The sequence below is a fragment of the Temnothorax nylanderi genome, unplaced genomic scaffold, assembly GCF_030848795.1.
Source record: "Temnothorax nylanderi isolate EJ_2023f unplaced genomic scaffold, tnyl_v1.0 TNYL_tig0065_pilon, whole genome shotgun sequence".
Lineage (NCBI taxonomy): Eukaryota > Metazoa > Arthropoda > Insecta > Hymenoptera > Formicidae > Temnothorax > Temnothorax nylanderi.
In genome coordinates, this window is record NW_027249127.1 from 380,117 (window position 1) to 401,584 (window position 21,468).

Genomic DNA, 21,468 nt, shown 5'->3' on the forward strand with positions numbered 1-21,468 from the left:
AACATCATTAAGGGCCGGTTGTTCCAACCTGTTGGTAATCTAACTAAAAGTTAAATCATATGTCTATCTTTGTCTAATGTATATAAAGGATAAACAAAGACATATATATGATTTAACTATTAGTTAGTTTATCAAAAGGTTGGAACAACCGGCCCTAATTATATATGATACTTAAAATTACGTTGAAATTGTGTATTTATATAAATGCCGCAGGGGGGCTATCGTTAATTGGAGCGCATTAATCAACGAGGGTGCGAGGAACGCTAATTGTAATCACAGTGAAGAATATTACATGCTCACAATGAAGAATTACAAGCGTCGTGACACCTATCGTCCTACAGCAGGGGGGGGGGGGAGGGGACAGGAAAGACGAGCGAAACCACGCTGTGCCTCGCGTCGAGACTCGAGAGGCGAGGATTTCAAGCTCTCCTTAGCGGCGCGCACCAGAGAGCGAGCAGAAACGGGCCGTCCCACGACGAGGCGCGTCCGTGGTGGTGGGGTGTCAGCCGTGGCTTATCTGGCGACTTTATGTATATTACGATACCCGAGGTAGGAACACGAGCAGTTCACTGCTGGCTAACCGGTCGGAGAGAAGTCTCGGCGAAGCCGAGTCGTCCGCGCGGCGCGCCTCGCCGAGAGAGTACATGAGAGAAAGAGTGGAAAAGCGTGTTCGTTCGCTTTTCGAACGAAAAACCGTGCCCTCTTTCTTTCTTTTCTTTCTTCGCTTTTTTTTTTCCTTCCGCGTTTGTCGCGTGTGTACGATAAATAACGTCGCGCGAATTTCGCTCACGTTAGCTCCGCAAGCAGCGATCGCGTACACGCGTGAACGTCAACGTGGTGCACGGATCAGCTCAGCCGAGCGGTTCAACAAGTCGATTGAACGGAGCATATCGGGTGCTGCTCAGAGATCTCACTCCGATCCAGGATGATCGTTCTCGCGTGGTGCCTCTTTGTCATCGTCTCGTTCCTCGTGGCGAGCAACCAGGCCTTTCTCAACGCTCCCATACCAGGTACGCATTTTTGACGGAGTTTTACAGCGCGCTTATCTCGTGACGGTGTATCTCGGAATCGACGGTACGAAGCGAGATCTCGTGATTCATTGTAGAATGTAGATATAAGTTTTTCCTGCCGGAGGATACGTCACTTTCAGTGAATTTAAGCGTTAATGATAAGAATTGTGGCGGGATGGTGAATACATCGCGCGTTTCTGGCTTTCTAATATATACCCATCAAAGGCACGGATCAATTTTGCAAGATCTTTGATCGCTTTTGGTGATGGCCTGTTTCAAATCGACACTAGTACGTACGTGAATTGCCTATCAATCGCGTGATCGCGTCTAAGTTGTTAAAAACCGTAAATGACTTATTCGCGCAGCGTTACGTATTTTGTTCGAAATTAACCGTAAATTAACCGTAACACTATTTAAATGTTTCGCTGTCTTTAAAAACGAATATCGTGAAATTACGCTCTCGTACGGTCGCACTGGCCACGACTGTCCCAAGAGAGACAATACAAAATAATAAAAATACTTTTTCATAGAAAAATATTGGATTAATTTCTATCCAATTTTCAGAATTAATAGAATTTGATAAATAAATAATAATATAGAGGAAAATCCCGTATTATGAGATACCACATCTATTTTGCGTGATTGCCGAAAGTTTATGTGCAGAATTAAAAACTGTAGTAGGCGAGTGCACGCACGATCGAATAATGAATTTTCCACTAAATATTCATGATGGCCGAACCAACAGATAGAACCTATTAGTTTAGCAGAAACCTCGCTATCGCATATTAGGAGACTATCTCATAATAGGGGACTTTCCTCTACATATATAATTTAAAAGAAAAAGAATTAGTGTGAAATAGCTAGTTTTACGAAAAAATATTAAGTGTGTCAGATATTTCATAGAATCCAATACTCTCATAGGTCATGGACTTGCTTAAACCCTTACTTAAACTATTTAAGATTAAATCTAGCGTCGTTTCCGCGTTGAAACTGTTCGAATATTGCACTCGAACCGTGGAGTATTAAATTACCAGAACACAAAGAAATGACCTCTACAACCCGTGTGCACCAAACACTATGGAAGATAACAAAAAAAAAGAGACAAGACCTCGTAGAAGGTTTTATCAACACGCTTGAAGAAGTCTGGTTCGTTGGACCGCATTTCGATCGATCTAGCTCCGAATATAAATAACATTATATTATTCGAAGTACGACGTAATCAATACGTAATTATGAGATTTCGGTAATTCGATTAAACCCTTCAGTTTGCGGAGTAACGTTATTAATTAACCCGAGTCTAATCCGTCTCGTGTCCGATCTTAATTTTTCATAGTCAATTAGCACATATCTTAGACAAGTATTAATGCATATATAATGCATAGCCAAGTTCCTTCTATCAAGGAAGATGAGTAATTCTCCAAGAATTATGTCAATCATAATATCACTCTTGATATTACGCGTAAAGTACACAATAATCTAAAAATAAAAACTCATTAAATTTTAAAATTAAAGAACACTCTAAGATTGACATTATTTCAATTTTTTATATAGAATCTGTGTTATTGATATGTATTAAAATTGTGTTAAGATTCAAATATTAAAAAAATCGTATTAAGATTAAAAAATTATAAAAATATTTAAATTTAATTATAAAACTAATAAATACTACATTATGATGACAATAAATACATAAACGGTATTTTCTTTCAATTTGTAAAACTTTGAGCACTGCAATCAAAACGATATTTTATTCGATTTTTGTTTTCAAGATCTCTCTTTAAAATTATTAGATTTCTCAATACGACTATAAACACGATCTGACAGACAGATCTCTGAAGAAAAAAGAACGTAAAAGAACGTAGTTCTTCCGTAAATCTCAATAAGCAATTCGATATTAACGCTTCTTTTCTTTCTTTTGCATGATGTCCTTATCGAAACAGCTCGCATCGAATTCGTATTCGAAGGTCGCACAAACACGGCAGGAAAAGCATTAATCGCACAGGAGGCGGTTCTCGAAAGAATTCTTATCGTGACGCTCGCGGTTAAATCTGCGATTGCACCGTGTATACTCTGTCGCGCATAGATTTTGCATACTGCCGTTGTGTGAATGACAGATTTATCTCGCGTGCGCTCTCGTAGTCAACGAGAATTTCGCTTGAACTGTGTTGCCTGCCGGAATCAGACGGGCTTGATCCGTTTCCAGATCGTACGAAAGTTCGATCGGCACCAAAGTTTCGATCGTTCTCCCGCAACTTGTGCCCTCCTCCTTTCTCCCCTCTTCCCCTTCGGCGCATTCTTAAACGAGAAATATCTCGCATAATCAATAACCGTGCTATAAAGCGGTTGGACCAGACACTTGACCCTGTGCTGCCTTCGCTCCACTTCGTTTTTATCTGACCGATACATCGGCAATAGACGATGCCACATGACTAAAAATGTCACACTTGATCGATAATTGTTTGATGTTTGAAATATATAAGCATTATTAAGCTAAAACAAACCCGATAAATTTTTGTCTGAATAGAATAACTTTCCAGAGTAATACTCTGGAATATACTCTGGAGTTAAAACGAAAACATTCATTTAATAATCACATCATGATTTTATTCGTTGGTCAAAATTTTCTCCACGAAAATTTAGATTTCGAGCAAAGCGTCGAAATCACGCGCGGCGTTTGTAATAAAACATTACTTTATTAATGAGAATACGTCGTAATAATTCAGTAGTGTCTGAGCAATGTCGATGTGACGGCTTTTTCGATACCCGAATTCTTGAATAATCTATACTTCAAATACTTATCTGGAGAATGCGACCGTTTTTTCCGCGACAATTTTTATAAAAAGATCGATCGTAATACAATTTCTCAAACGTTTTTAAATTGTTACATTATTATTAACGCTACAAGAATTAGCAGTGTGTCTTTTAATACGCGATAATTGCATGAATATAAATAATCGTAATAAATCCTGTTAAAAATATTGCATGTTGGCATTAATTTTAATGTCATATGCAATTTTACCATGTGTATGTGTAGTAAAAGGTTAACTCGAAACTTTCTAATATAGATCGTAAACATATCTAAGCCATGCTGAATGTCTTTCAAATCTTTATCCAACCAGTCGGATAACCCGTTTAAACGCCAGTTAGCGGATGTACTAACGTATGTACGTACAATCACACACATAACGTTCACGGTACTAAATATAGAAGTACAAAAGCGTTACTGGGAAACCGTTACATCTATCTCTAGCCTCGAATACATCCTGTGGATCCTTAGCATACAATTACGATGAAACTTCCTACATTCAGGTAGACTTAAGGCCACGAATTTTCTCGTTACTTTGTCCCGAAGGAAAAATTAGCCCTGAACTTAACAAGAAATTTATTATTAAAGTTAGCATCGCGGTAATATCCTCGTGAATTAAAAACGATAAAAATGAGCTATGTCATACAGAATTCTTGCGTAATTCTTTGTTGGCCCAACCGTAACCGCGGATATTTTTATCATTTTGACATTGATACGCAATTAGTGTAAATGGAGGCACTTAACTTGACGTATGCATTACAGACGCGGCGTTGGTTGAAGAGCTAGGTTTCGATATTGCGATTTATACAATGTATCCGCTAAAGTTGTATGCGTCGCCCGCATATGATATCACATGAAGTCTCTTACACACACTTGACTTAAATACTTCAGCAAAGGACTTCACTATACCTAAATTAAATAGAAAGAGAGAGAGAAAGGGGAGAGAAGGTGGTAGAGAGAGAAGAAAGAGACAAAGTCCGATAGTCTCTCTTGAGAGAATGGCACTCGCTGTATGTGTTCGCTGACAATGCTCTCGGTACCCTCTTAAACCTGCCTAACAATACTTCCGATAATAATACACAGTGATCACGGAACTTGAAGCGATGCCAAGAAGACTCACGGGGGGACTTGGTCACAAAAGTACAGTTACGGAGTACGAAAACTTCCTGGGCGGATAAAGTTCCGGATAATTTCGCGATTCTCTGGATACAATTGTGCTCTTCAGGTACAATTAAGAGCGCTTCTACGTCTATTTCGGAAAACTACCGCAATCGAGTCATTAAGTAGAATCACGAAGCAGCGCTCAGCGTAACATTTTATTGGCTATACTGCGAAAACTTTTCTGCTGGTGAATCGTGAATGTAATGAAGGTCCGCCATCGCACGCGAGCAACTTAGCTTTATTTCCTATCAGTGGCAAAGGTGAAATACAAAATAAAACAACAAAATTTTTCTATATCTAAATATAGAAATATAATATACCTACTTTTGTGTGTTCCAATTTAATTTATCTAACGTAAAAACACAAGATAACAATATCACCAGAAAGGAAATTCCCTGATTTCTGAGTATCGATATAATATCGATCGTGGTGACATCACATAACAGACACATCTACTTTACTGATTGTATGTATCTTAAGAGGAACTAAATTTGGAACAATGACGTTAACAATTACTCGATATCAAGAGCTCATCTCAGTTTTAGCTAGACTCAGCCTCTTGACGAGACAAAGACGTGAAGTATTCAAAAATGGAGCAGGCCGGCAAGAGCGTGAGTTAATGCGAACGAGACGAGCAAGCAGAGAAGCTCTGAGTGTACTTACAAAACGGCAAACTTGAACGCGAGCGATACTCTCGAAGGCCGCAAGACCGAGTCGAGCGGTTTCCGATATCGCGAAGATTGCTGTAGAGGAATAAAAAAAAGTCCAAATTTCGTTCCGTGCTTCGCAGCGTCGCGCATCGGTACGATTTCGTGGTCGGTCTGTTTTCCGACCGACGTATCTCGATGATTACATCACTTGTTTACACCATCACCGACTGATTTGATTACCTAATATTAGAGAACAATTATGCAAGGCACCTGAACACGCGACTCTATTTCTACTTACTTTTCCTTTTCTTTTATTTCTACCCTTCTCACGCGAGTAAGTGTATTAATGATATATCGCATTTTAACACGGCAATAGACGCACAGATGGCCGATTGTCAAAGCGCCGATTCCAATTATTCAGTGGTTACGTAAAAGCGACGGTTATAATTGTTGATAGAGCAAACAATGTTATCACGATGGTGCCATCGAAACTAAAGCAGCTTCGAGAGACGCACAGAATGATTGTACATGCACGTTCGTAGTTAATTGGACCAATACCATTTACTTGTCGTTTAATAAAATAATTAATTGCGATCGAGGTTTCTAGGAATCTATTTGCGTGTTCAATCCTATTAATAAGAGTCGTCATTAATAAATTCTGATAACACGATTAATTAGTATTTTCAATTTGTAACGCCACCAAATATTTAATTCGAAATTTTATATTGCGCTCTGCGAGTCATCTTCGACCGTTACAAATAAAAACCTTTTGCGTGCCTTTAATACTTTTTGAAATAAGAATACAAATCTTAAGCGATATAGCTTTACATTGTCTGTAATGAACAAACAATTTGTTTATCCCAGTAACACGTCATGCCGTGACTTTATCAACGATAGCCTTCGGCTGATAACTTTTTTGCCTAAACACACGCGCGTGCATATTGCTCGAAACAATTAGCTCTAATTACTCTGGGAAAAATATAATCCACTTTGGGGCCCACGATTTTAGATAATCAAATTATTTGGATATCGTAACTTTAATTAACGTATTTTGGTTAGTGCCCCTTAAGTGAAAATTATTTTTGCGTAACTAAATATCGACAGAACTAATTGAGAGAATTGACTAGTATAACTTAAAAATCTTTGAAATAGATAAAATAGCTAATTACGATTTTTAGTTACGCGTAATCGTGGGCCCCAAAGTGGGTTATTTCCGTCTTTATTTTTCCCAGAGTACAGACATTCCAATTAACGTGATAAATACTGGCTCAAAACTTGAAAATAGCATACTCCTGTGACACTTTTTTTACATAATTGTTTTTGAAAGCGCGATTTTGAACGGATGGAATAATCAATATTCTTTGACAATTTGCACGATATTTGAATATGCATTCCCGATACCCACTCGCGCGCAATTAATTCCACGAAAAACGCGAAAAACGGATGCGATGAAATTGAGACCGTGTGCAATACACTGTTAAAAGAATGCCTAAAAGAGAAAAACGATAAAGACTGTAGAATAAAGAGCGCGATCACAAGAGACAAATTGTTGTTGGAAGCCGGGTATAGTCCAGCGGGAATAATTGAATTAGAAAGCAGAGGATTAAACGTGAGTGCGGGGAAATAGTTAGGAAGCTGCGAGATGTGACTGGTCAGAAAATATTCAATGATATCCAAAAATCAAAATATAATGTAAGTTACAAATTGTTATGTAAATTTGAATTACCGAGATATCTCGGCGTGAGCGGAGAGAAGGGTGTGCAAAGGATAGTAGCGAGAGTAAGATGCGGGAACGCAGAGGAATGTAATAAATATTGGCTGAATGAGGAGGCGAGAAAGTGTGTTTTTTGTAAAGAAAAATTAGGGAACCTGGAACATTTTCTAAAAGACTGTACTAAATTTGAGAAATCAAACCTGGAAATTAGAGAAATAACGGATGGAACTTGTAAACCTGAAAGCGTAGATTGGTTAAATAGACTTGAGAAAGAAAAGAAGAGCGCTCTATTAAGGGATAGTAAATGAAATTTGGAACGGCGTGCGTGCTGGTAAACTGCGTTAAATCTGAGCTGCGTTATTGTTATTGGTGTAGGTCCATTTCGTGGCCATATAAGCTGAAATAAAACTTATTTATCTATCTATCTATCTATCTATCTATCATCCGGATGCGATGACAATTTTCGCCAACGCCAACGACCGGAATCGTTGCGCCGCCGCGCCGTCGCGAGTGTACGGCGCGAGTCACATGGCAACCACATGTATCACCTGTAATTATTTTACATTACTTATTATGTACCGTTAAAATACATGAGATGCGCATGCAAGTTTTCGTACGTTAGATCGCCGCTTTTATCTGATAGTTGTTATAAATATTATAGAAATCTTATCGCTTCTAAGAAACTTCTAGTACAAACGTTATCTGCACAATGTAAAAAGGAACGAGGTATTGTATTTCCTATTGTCGTTCGAATGTTCAAAATATACCGCATAAGCATAGGAAATAACCATTAAAATCCGACTCAGATAAGATACTGCTTGCCTTACAAATTTGTTCCTTCGTTATGGCACAATAAACGAAGCAAAGTACATACGGCACCTAGTAAAAATACTGTAAACGTTCGTATTTGTCGACGATAATTTGCAAAATTTCATGCTTTAGATATGAGCATTGACGACAATATCTGACGAAAATGTAAAAAATGACAGTTAAATTGCATAAATAACGGTGGCAATATGATTTTAGGTATACAAAATATTTTAACTTGACTTGCATTCACACCAGCAGGTAGAATTTACACAGGAAGCTATATATTATTAATAAACGAGACAAGCTGTATATCATGAACAAACGTTTATTTCCAGAATTCAGCTTCGAATTTCTTGTTGAAGTCAACGCTAGGATCAGTTTATATTCGCGTTTCGTTAAACTTGTAATATTTTAAAGCTGAATTTTTGCACCGGTTTGAAAAGAAACAATTACAGCAATAAACACTAGCGAATTATACTGTGATCGATGAACAAATGCGTGCGTCTAACGGCAATTTCATGAATTGAAAAATCGTCAGTGAGTCGGATTTATACCATCATTAAAATATATCATATCAAACCCCGCGTAAGCTGTTTACACGCATGTATCTTTCCACGTTACGATAACGCACGCACATAGCATAAGGAATATTTCATCACACGCGATATACATATACATATATTTTATGAGAGATGAAAAAAAGAAGATATGATACCCAACCGCTGCGAGTCTTATAATATTTAATATCGCCTTCGTACCTTCTAAACCTTTTAATCAAAAGACCGATTTTACAACGAAAAAAAGAATCAAAAGAAAAGAAAAAAATAATCTCGAAAAATTTAATTCAAATATTGCGGAAAACAGCTTATAAATAACCTGATCTTAAAAAAAAAAGAAAAAAATTGATCGAAGATATAAGAATATCGTAAAACAAATTTAATTTCTGGGCTACCGCAAGATGTAATTTACGGTTAATATGTTAATGAAACTGCAATGTAAAACATTCTTTTTTCTTATCGTGCTTTATTCCTGTAATCTTCACGAGACTTATCCGGAAGATATCATGAAATATTACTCGTCGCTCTACCGTCGGCGATTTATCTCGATTTCGTTGCTGCCGGGAGTTTCGCAAATATTTCGATCAACCCGATGTCTCCGTAACCACGATGTACTACGGTTATACTTGCGTCAGGTGAAACTTTACAAACATCCGCGCGACAGAAGGAGTCGTTTTCACGAGGAGATGCTTGAACGCGAAGACTTTAAGCAGACTTCCGTTGCGAAAAGTTTGTGCGAGGAGTTTAGTCAGTGCGAAACGACGTGAAGTGTATAGGTATATACGATGCTTTTAACAACGATGCAATAAATATGTCGCGGCAATATCAACGTGTAACACACACATACATTTATAGTGATTATTTACTTTCTCTCTATTCCATGTGTATGAAGTAAAATCCAGCATATCGTACCAAAAATAAAATCTTCCATACACATTTATAGTGACGGATATCTTCAAGGATAAACACAAATAAGTGCGAAACCGGTCTTGAACCCCATTTAGAGTATACACGTCAAGAATAAAACAAGAAGCATACAGAGTGGAGTTAACGAGCTTTAAGCACTTTGTCAGATATAAATAACAATGTCGCAGTGTCTCATTTCGATTGCGTCTCTTTCTCGGGACGCACTGCATTTCGTATCTGCACCACAAATTAGCGGATAAGGATCATATAATTATCGTCCTAGCAGACAAAGACGCGATCGACGACGCCATCAAGTATCGACAGACAGAGATCGAGTTCCAGCACGTGATGCGATCAAAGTGAACGTGTGTGCTCAAAATATAACTTCACGTCGTAAATATACGGAACGCGTAACCTTGCGAGCTTCATCGGTCATTGGTCATGCATAGGCGAAAGATTTACATTTTGGGCGTAGCCGACTACGCTGTGTTTGAACATTTAAACATCGATCGCTTGGAACGTGTCTCGCGCGATTACGACTAACAATAAGAAAGAGAATGAGAGAGAGAGAGAGAGCGAGAGCCGTTACGTAAACGCGACGCCCGTCGCATAATATCGTAATGACGCTAATGATACCGTTTGCCATATGCGCTTGCGACGTCTCGACGATTGAAAACCACGAGCAGAGACAGAGCATTCGAGATCTTTCACATGTTTAACTGTTTTATTACTAGCGGTTACGTCAACCGCACGCATCCTATAAAAATCGCGAGATTTTCATTTGTCGCGACTTAAATTGCCCCTTGTGTCTCTACCAGTTGAAATTTCGTAATTTTTTCTCTTTAACGGAAAAGCGTACGTGATCTACGAAACGTAGGCTTCGCAACTCGGGTTCTAACATTTCTGTTAACAAGTTAATGAGAAATAATGAATATCGCTCATAAACACGTGTACAATGTGCATATACAATGGCATGATGCGTCCTTCTCTCTCTCTCTCTCTCTTTCTCTCTCGTGACTTCTTTAATTATGAGCGACCTTCGATAACGACTTATACGGATCAACAGACGGAAAATAATTTCAGAGAATCAGAGAATCATTTCCGCCAGCATCGTAAATCGAGCATCTCTTTTGTGTGTCTTTGAAGATATGTCAAATTTTTTATACATATAAACGTAAAAATGATATTTACCTGAGAAGCAATCAACCTGTCGTCATAAAATTCTTATTTAATGCGCTATCTCTTAATATATCCAGTATCTTATTTATAAAAAGAAATATTTAAATTTTAAATTAAAAAGAATTATTTATTGGAATGGTATTTTTCATCATGAATATTTAATAAACCCGATATATTGGCTTTTTAATGAAGTTTAAATGTCTGTACAATGAAATTAACACATGTTCCAATCTGCTAAAATGTATTCATAGCCTATTAGAAAATTATAGTAAATTAGCACATTAGATTGGATTTGCACTTAACGCGAGAGCAACGTTAAGCGTGGTTCGTTACACGTTCTTACACGTAAGTAACTTTGTCCATAAAACCGAAGCGAAATCTGGTCGGGCAACGATGTTGCTAAGTAGTGGATAATCGTGTCAGGGTAGAGACGTGAGATTCTGGAAGAACTGATAGACATCAGCCACGCCTCACTTTAAGAAATTGTAGTAACAATATCGGCATTCTTTCTTTCTCTCTCTCTCCCTCTTTCTCTTTGAAAAGGAAGACCCGAGCTTCGATCGATTTTACGCTTCACCACTTTGCAACGCCTAACAATAAGCTAAAAATAGCACAAAGCGGCGATAAAATGTTCGTCATATGTACAATTCAAGAGAAAAAGGAGAAGAATTGTTTTATTTATTTATTAAGGAATAACGGCAACAGAAATATTTGACCATCGATGTAAACATAAATCAAGTTACCAAAAACCAAAATTATTAATTATAATATTAATAAAAATAATAAAAATATAATATTATCAAAAATATTAATTATAATATTAAATATAATATTAATAAAAAGATGGTTAATAAATAACTAGATATTAATTATTTATTAACCATCTTTTTATTCACAATTACCTTCTTATATATCAAAGCGGGTGCTATTATATATAATACAAGTAATACAAAATTATTAATTATAATATTAATAAAATTAATGAAAATATAATATTATCAAAAATATTAATTATAATATTCAATATAATATTAATAAAAAGATGGTTAATAAATAACTAGATATTAATTATTTATTAACCATCTTTTTATTCACAATTACTTTCTTATATATCAAAGCGGGTGCTATTATGTATTATACTAGTAAGGTAAAACTTTAAGGTAATGCATAATCATCGATTATGAACTCGCGAAACCTCTTCCGAGCTGTTCATAATTGAAACTACTTCACGATAGTTAATACTAACATGACTAACATCTCAAGAACGGATTTAAGTTGCCGAGCGAAGTTAATTATTAATACAGCGATAGGTAGAAATAGCTCTCGAACATGCTAGCCGTACGTACTAATCTCGTTACTTAAGAGGAGGGACCATTTGGAAGATTGCTTGGAGATTGAAGAACTTTATTATGTCAATCGAATTTGTTCGATCATCGGACTGTATATACGCGTTTCTGACATTTAAGGAACAGCTATGAGAGAAGTTCTCGTCTACAAAATCGCCAACGTAATGTTCGTTACTCTAAGACAATTTTTCAAACAATGTAGGCAGCGGCAGCAGCGGCATCAGTGACTTGTTATTAATTATTACGTATATCTGTTTGCGCGAGTCAGTTCTCCCACTATTATTCGTATCCGATAAAAATACGCATTCGCTAACAAGACGGAGCAAGACTGGCGCCGCGCCGGTTGCGGCGACGGCGTCGTTTTCGACCGTTCGACGTGCAATGTGCATCGACTTCACGCCTATGCCTCGTAACAAACGGCACGTGAAGTACCTCAATACAGGTTAACGAGCGACAGGCGGAGTTGTTTATTCGGTGTTAACACGTTTAGCCCCGAGATTTTGCACGATATATGTCGTAAGATTGCAGTTGCATCTTCGAGAATATGATGTGCCAGGCCACGGCAGATAACGGCTAATACTGCATTTCGACACTCGGAAATTCTTTTAGAACGAAGAAAAACAAACCAAGAGAGAAAGAAATAGAAAAAAAGAGAGATTATTAACAGATACGTAACTTAAATAAAATATTACTGTTTTAATATCGGATTGTAATAATCATATTTCAATTATAGATTCGACGTTTAGAATTAATTATTAAATATCGAAAATAGTGATGTGATTATACATATAACTAGATACTAGATTCATTACGTTTATAAGTAGATTTGTAATAAAAAGATGAGATAAGCACAAACGATCTCAGAGAGAATAACATATGCATTTTCACGCGCATAGAGTTAAGTGCAATTAATTAAGTGATCGCAATTTGTCGTAGCTCACTCGGTGTCGAGTTACAGCATCGGTGCTGAGAGACGAATGGAGAGCAATAAAGCGACTCAGGGCGCAAACGACAATCGTCACTCGGTCGACTCGAAATCCAACGACAACGACGACGACGTCGACGGCGGCGGGACGGTCTACGTGATTGCATTCGAGGGGAATGAGGAGAGCGTGGAGAAAGAAAGAGACACGGAAGAGAGCGGTAAGAACATGAATCATGTTTACTAGTGCACGAGAGTGACTTCATGGCAATAGCATCGCGCACCATCCTCGTGTCATCATGGATCATCGCGTGTTTCCTGTTGCAATTCGAGATCACGTTTTCGTGCGTCTCTCCTATGAATATAATATTTCGGTACATATTTCGATGCCAAATGCACCGAAAAACGTACCGATATATTCACTTTATATTCGTTCTGTGTTTTACATCAATATCAAGTTTGAAGGTCAAAAATCACTAAAATAGCATAATTATTCATTAATCAAGTCGTGACCTTCAGCGTTTCGTTGAATATTTACGTACATCGGTGATGACGAAAATTATCACCGCGAAATGTTACTTTGCTCCATCATTATCGCGCTACATTCTTGACCTCGGTAATATTTTCCTGTGACAAATCGTCAAATTCAAATTTATCTGTTGTGAGGCGCGACATAACATTTTGTTTTATGACTCGGCGCTAATCTAATTCTCCGTACGAACGATCTCGAGAGATATGACTTCGTTTATCAGAACTATAAAATGCCAGTAGAATAGAACTTTCAATAGTAGAAACTGATGTAATGTAATAAAAGCTGTAAAGAGTAACAGAAAATGTGTGTGTGATGTAATTTTTGAAACATCTAGCTACATTGAAGTATTATATAAAGAATCTTATCGCTTATCGTTAGCTGAATAAAGTGATACGAAACGAGATTCAAAACATGAGCTCTCAAGTTCGCGCGCATCCTGTTAAAATCACACCCGCAGACAACAATTCGCGCCGCACGCGCCAAGGATTTATGCAAATGTGTAGTAGTTCCATCTTCATTTGCATCGCCTTTCTGAGTTCGCATTGTACACATCACGCGTTAATAGCGATCGAGAATGTCGGTTCTGCGCGTACACGTCATTGATCGGGAGAAAAAGAGTGTAATTTCCGAAACTTTCCACGCGACAATAATATCGCGAGAGAGCCAAGAGTGCAAAATATGCATCTGATCCTATCGCGCGAATATGAAATCAGTTTTTTATATTACCACCTGCTGGTTTCTTCGATGCATATAGAGTAACAAAAACACGCTACGCTATGACAAACAGTATTTTCAAATCTAATATGTAAATTTGAAAAATAAATAATAATGTTCTTGACATTCCATTAATACTTTAACGACAAAGTGTCAAGCTAATTTAAAATCAATTTTTTTATTATTACCACCTACCGGTTTCTTCGATAGAATAACGAAACACGATGATGACAAACAATATTTGCAAATCTAATATGTTTTGAAAAATAGATAATGATGTTCTCGGTATTTCCTTAATACTCTTTAGCAGCGAAGCGTCGAGCTAATTTTAGATTCGACTCACATTTCTATGGCAGACAACAAAAGAGTAACGTGGATCGCAAGTGAAAACGACTCTTAACACTTTTCACAACTCAGGATATTTCTTATTACCGCTTTGATTTCGCGGAAACAATATGTCAAAAATATCTCGTAATTCGTTTCCGTTGCAAAATTTCCGATTCACGAAACTTCCCAATAATCCTTAAATCCTCCAATATTCGAAATAATACACCATTCACACATACAAACGTGGAGAGTATACATTTCTTAATTTTTTTATCATTTTTACATGAGTACACCATTCTGTTGTGGCATTACATGAATGCCATTCTTGCATCCCCGTGATTTCATCGCATGAGCGTAGTTCGCGAAATCAAGACATTTCTGATTATTAACGAGCTCCTCGCTCACAGGTCCCCATTTTGTTGTAGTCAACGGCAGCGACCTGCAGAATCCGTTGGATCCGTGGTCGATAGTCTGGTACATCGGCTCGTTCGGTGGCTTGGTGGCGTTCTTCCTCATTGTCAGCTGCTCCGAATGGTGTTGTCGACGAGGCGGTCGACCTATGACGGTGCCCTACGCACAACGTGCCGATACAATAAACACAACCGGGGTTACGGAGACCCCGCCGCCGCCTTATGACTTGTTCGCTCCGCCTTCTTACGATTCTGTCAACTACGGCGAGATCGTCGACAAGACGTCCGGCGAGAAGCTGGACATCTACGTAATCTCGGTGCCGATCCACAGGCCACAGGTGGTGCAGGCGCCAGCGTAGAAGACCTTGAAAAGGCTCGTCCTCTTGGCGAGGATCACAGTGCCCTATTCAACACTAATGACAGTCGATGGTCGATCGCGGAGAAGCAGTGTCGCGATCCCTTCATCAAAATCGTCGACAAGTTCGACGTTGAAGAGGACTGCTCGAGAGAGAGAGAGAGAGAGAGAAGCGCAGCTGAACACCGTCATTGCAATTGTTCGAGTATAGTGACAGAAGTGACTACGTGTGTGTTTTCGTTGTAGCTGAAAAATTAACTCACTTGATGCCGTTGACAGGGATGACAAGCATTCATCAAGGCATTGATGTCATTCCGAATCAAATGAATTTCCCGTATTTCTGTTGAAAAATGCTTTTCTGGGAAGGAATTCTGAGAAGGAATTGTACGAGAAATCGTCATCATACTCGTTGATCTCAAGAAAGATTACGACTATAGAGAAGATTACTTCGATCGACGCTTCAATATAATTCTAGATAGAATTTAATTTTGTTATTATTCCGGGAAATTCAATCAGTTTTTCGCATTCTCACATGAAATTCTATGACCAGATTTTGGAAATTATTACAACAGTTTCCTGGAATCAACGAGAGGAAAGAACGACGACTAACGATATTAAAAAGATCTAAATCAATTATACTTGTGCGGAAGACTTTATTGCAGGAGTAATAAATTGAGATGTGACACTTATAGTCATAGATGATATATTTAGGTATCTGATCAAATTCGAAGACTCGAACATTCTCCACAGACAAGTTATAAAAAGTTAACGAGAAGAAGATGGAACGGGTCTTACGAGAAAAGACACGTTCTTTGAATTTTTTGATGAATAATATGAACTTCAGAATATGTTACATAATTGCAGAGCAATAATTAATTTAGTCGGCCTGCGGAAAGTGGCGAATCGAATCGTGCGGTGAAAATGTAATCGTCAATGCGTTTGCGAGGACGTTGATCGTCTCGCATGCACGGTGTTAAGGGATGTAGTTTGATAGGCAAAATTAACGGTAGAACACACAACATTTCAGGATATATATACACATGTATAAATGGAATAAAAACGATTCAGTCAGTCACTGCCATTCCGAGACGGAATAACCACGGTTTAGTTTTTAAATCCAGATTTTTAATATTATCGACGTTTCTTTTCTTATATACTTTAAAAATAAATGTCAGTGGACCTACACGCACACACACAACACACGTAAACGTACACGACGACTTTGAGAAATTTCCGTATTATTTCTCGCCACAATCGCGATGATATCGTCATCGATTCGTTGGCGTATTCATGCGAGATGTAGCATTATATACGAATTAAGAAAACTTTACACGTGATATCGTCACATGCGATTGGCCCCAATCGCCTATCGACTCCATCAATTAGGGACGATTAGTGTAGATTACAAATCGACTGCCATGAAAAGTATCTCTCCGCTAACGAGACCGCGAAAATAATTTAAAATGATAAGAGCGAGAGCGAGTGTTTGTCGCGGAACAGAGCTGTGCGCGAGTGCGGCTAAGCAATAAGGACGAAGGACATCGTAGCTCCTCGCGTGAGCAGCGAACCGCCGGCGATCAATTATACGTTAATTAACGTCGCATTCACGACGGAGTTTCCGTACGCAGAGACTCCTCACCGTCGGAGAATATGCTCTTGACGCAAAATCAGATTCCGTAAACACGCGGAAACGTCGGCGAATATCGGCGAATAATTTCGTTATAACGAATCCTCGGCGAAACGAAACCCGATCGAATGTGTGCCATGTAACCCTCTGGACTGGAAGATATTCAAGTCAAATTGATCGCGTCGTTTACGCCGATACACCGAAATAAACGCGACTGAGCGTGTAACGAAATCTCGACCCGACGCCGACGCCGGAGACAAGATAATATTTCATTATGCTTATAATAAAAAGAAAAAAAAAGAAAAAATCAAGAGAGGATTTTTCTCAGAATCTATAGAGAGCGACTGTTGTAGAATTTTGCGTATATAAAACTGCAGTAAAATATATATAAAAATCGAACTGTTTATATCACATAGAAAAAAAGAAGTGTCAAATCAACACTGATATACTTGCAACTGTATATACGCAACAATATATAATCTTGAAATGAGATTATATTGCGTTAAACGAAGGAAACTTGCTTGAATGAAGTTATTTATATAATTAAACGAAGTTTTATATAGTTAAATTGAGAAAAAAAAGTGGAAATAAAAAGTTTAAATTCTTATAAGAAGATTATATATTCTTGCGTATATATAAGTATATTAGTGTTGATTTGACACTTCTTTTTTTCCTGCACACTTTGCATTCGTGGAAATAGAATGAGGCTTAATTATCGGAGGATAAACGTTAAATTCTAAAATGTGCAATATCTGCTGCAGATACTCTTACAGTTTAGTCTTTCGAACTCTCGCAGGATATAGTTAGTAGATATAGGTAATCATAGGTATGTGTGTGAGAGAGGCATGTGTGTTAGAATGCTGTAATGTAATCAATTAATTAATAGCGAATCAATATAACTTTAATGCAGCGCCAATTATGATTATCGAAATAACAATCACGGATTATACTATTAGCGATTGAACCCGACCACTTTTGAAGAGGGGATGCTGCGTCCTGTCCCAAAAATCGAAGTAATATCTCGCAATAATGTACAATCTCTATTTGCGATCTGCGATAATAAAATCCAAGGAAATAACCTTTCCTACATTTCGCGTTTTTTTTAATAACGTCGGAAGGTTGTAACGTCAGAAAAGCAAGAAGTTTATAAATACTGTGATTCACGTAACAACAGCTGAATAGATGATATAAATAGATCATAAAAGCGGTCTCAGCGTGTGTTATCTTTTTCAAAGTGAACGATTCGCCTGATTTTCCCTGTCGCTACTGTTAAAATTATTCTTACTGTTACTATCGTAGCTATATACTCTTGACTGCGCTCACGAGGCATTCCCGATCGCGTGTTCGAGAGTGCGTCGCGACCCCGACTCGTCGTTATCCATAAGACTCACGAAATGACGGCGCGCGCGTGCGCTGTTGATATTTATTTTTTATACTTTTATACACGCTGTTTATATATTTTTGGACGTCCCTACGTTACCAATAAAATTTCTTTCCTCACGTAAAAGGCAATTGCGTTACTCACGTCTATCACCATGCGGTAAAAAAGGAAATTCTTCTTCAATATTATTTAAAATAGAATTTCTTGCGCAATTTTAATTAATTAATTAATTTTGCGGAAACCCTTACTATGATTTCGTAACCAAAAAATTCTTTTACCGGTATGTGTAAACATATATTTAGAAATTAAAATTAGCAATCACGTCAAAATTATTATCATGTTGCAAAACAATTTTATTTAGCCCTAAAATTGCACTTTTGTTTATCGAATATTGCAAAAATGTATTATCACAGATGTATTGTATTGCTACATTTTATTTACAGCGCAATCCTTCCTCCAAGAATGAAGAATATTGGCCATTAATATTTAGCACCTATACCTTCCCTCGCTCGCTGCAGGCGAACAGGATTTCCGGCATCCAGTCGTGCACGATATTCGATAGCGGCTACCGGATCCTCGGTCTTCCGTCGTGGATTCTGCGTCCGGTGTCCACGAGAACCTCTCTCTCTCTCCTTCCTCGTTCGAAATCGTCGCAACGCAAATATCCCGAAACGCGTAAAACACAGCTAGTTTTTCGCACTGAACTTTCGACTCTCCAGTTTTCTACGCTCTCGCGACAACTCGTCTCGAGGGACCCCGCACGTGTTGGACGTTCTCGTGCCGCGAAACTCGACGAAGTTACGACAAAACTCACGCGATTGCATCGGTGGCCAAGTGATACCTGAATAAGGCTGTGGCCCTATTTAGGTATCACTGTCGCTGAGTGCGCGCAACCATGTGTAAAATATAAATAAATAAAAAGTCGGTGGTAGAGGATTATAAATTACAAAAATATTTTCTAGGGTCCAATTTATCCATTTCCGAGCCTATCCACACATTTCAAGGCAATAGATCAAAATATATTACAATATATTAATTCATTTGTAATATATTTTTATATTCTTAATGTTCAATGTTTTAATTTTTTCTGTAGGAATAAATGATATATTCAGATATGAGATTAAGTAATACAGAATACAAAACATTTTGCCGCTACATTAATTATCATTTTAAATAAAAATTTTGATATAATGTCTAATAATTGTTAGAAAAAAGACTGTTCGTGATTCTTTTACAATCTCATTTTTCATACATACATTTTATTTACACTTGTAATATAATTTTTACAAATCGATTGCCTCGACCATTGCCTCGATAATAAAATAAAAAAATAACTCACCGGCCGATGCGCAACAGCGCGGAATTGTAACCCTGCGTTGATCTGTAACATATAAATTTTTTTACATTAAAGCAAAATCCAAGATAATCAATATTTGAAATAAATAATTATCGCGCCCGTTAAATTTTTAAAATGTTATTTTAACAGATATATCTGACTTCTAAACGCCAATGCAAGAAACAATCGCGGCCACGTACCGCAAGCCACCGCATATTTCCGCATTAACTCGTTCGCATAATTAATCCGCGAAAAAAATTGTGTAAATAATATTACGATGCAAGTAATATTGCGAATAAGAAAGACGCGACGTTCGCAACGTGTAATATCTTTTCTCGCGTATGTAGGAGATCGAACTCCGAAATTACGAAATTGCGCCGGAGTTTGATAAACCTCAAACAATGTATAAATCAATGGGCGAATCAAGTCGCGCTTGAGAAAATAGCGGAATCCGCCACGGGACAGCAAAATAGTAAACGAATAACAATTACTCACCCCACGGTTGCTCCGTTGTCGCCCGATGCCTCCCAGGCTCCCTCCTCCTCTTCTCAATTCTCCTCCGTTTTGTCGTATCTCCGTCATCGGCGCACTCACTCACGACAGTCACGCGCGAAAAAATTATCGTTTATGATCGCGCGACACTTTGTACGACACACCCTCCGTATAATCTCGCGACGCGGCGCGTACTTTATTACATATAGCAACAAAAGAATTACGGAAAAGAAGCTACGAACGAGGCTATACGATCCGCTCGATGCCCGATTGCCCGTGACGTCCCGCAGGTAGACGCTCTAACATGGCGGAGAAAATATTTCGTAAATCGCGCGGCCAACTTCACTCGCCAGGAGCAACCGTCGCGAGCACGGTCTTAGGCCGGTATTCATAGTCGGTTCTTATATTTAAGACCATCTTAAGTACAATCTTAAGATGTCATTAACCAATCACAGAACCGTATTAGCATCTTAAGATATTACTTAAGACGGTCTTGAAATAAGATCTGATTATGAATACCGGCCCTACACACATAAATACATAAATACATTTAGGACGTGCACATAAATACCTACATTTCAGCAGAACGCAATTGGCGAAATGTCTGCGATTGGACGGATTTCGTTTCAGATATTATAGTTTTTCTCTTTTATCTCCATTTAAAATCTATTCGACCTTTGCCTGATTACAGAATTTTTGGAATTACCGAATTACGCGATTGTGATACTCGTTCACGGTTTTATAATATAACAAACGAATATCATCCATTTCCTTTGTCGAGACTCGGAAAATAGAACTGATGCCGGAAAGAGTTATTTCTCTTTCTCCGTCAGCAGTTATTCGTATTACGTACGAATCTCGTTGCCAATTGTCCGAGAGAGAAATCGTGTGAAAAGCACCGATATACCAGAGACAGAGAGAAAGAGACAGAGAGAGAGAGAGAGAGAAGCATCAGAATGATCATCATTGAAATAATTAGCGGTGCGGCTAATCAACTAAAGTCTCTTTCTAAATTTATATATTCCGCGGCCTCAGCCGCGAAAGGATCTCGCCGATCTCGCCAACGTGATTAATTCAGAACGAGTGCAAGTGACCTTTCGCACGGGAACGCGAGTTACCTGTCATAGATTTCACGAATACGGAAATAACATTTGGATCATAACCTGCATCTCTCGCGCGCATTTTTCCCTGCTTAAAATATAGCACAAGCGTGAAGTTTCGCATTTCGAGGAG

General features: G+C 38.1%; 1 protein-coding gene across 2 annotated transcripts; it reads left to right on the forward strand.

Moving 5' to 3' along the window:
• The first annotated feature begins 380 nt into the window (after positions 1-380).
• LOC139773623 (uncharacterized) lies at positions 381-18,739 on the forward strand. 2 transcript variants are annotated; one of them, XM_071708181.1, is made up of 3 exons: positions 381-1,010; positions 13,076-13,282; positions 15,042-18,739. In XM_071708181.1, exons 1-3 carry the CDS (start codon positions 926-928, stop codon positions 15,401-15,403), a joined length of 654 nt encoding a protein of 217 aa, XP_071564282.1. In that variant the 5' UTR covers positions 381-925; the 3' UTR covers positions 15,404-18,739. The 2 variants fall into 2 exon arrangements, with proteins under 2 accessions (XP_071564282.1, XP_071564283.1); XM_071708182.1 differs by having other exon boundaries at positions 396-1,010; positions 15,060-18,739.
• The last annotated feature ends 2,729 nt before the right edge of the window (positions 18,740-21,468 follow it).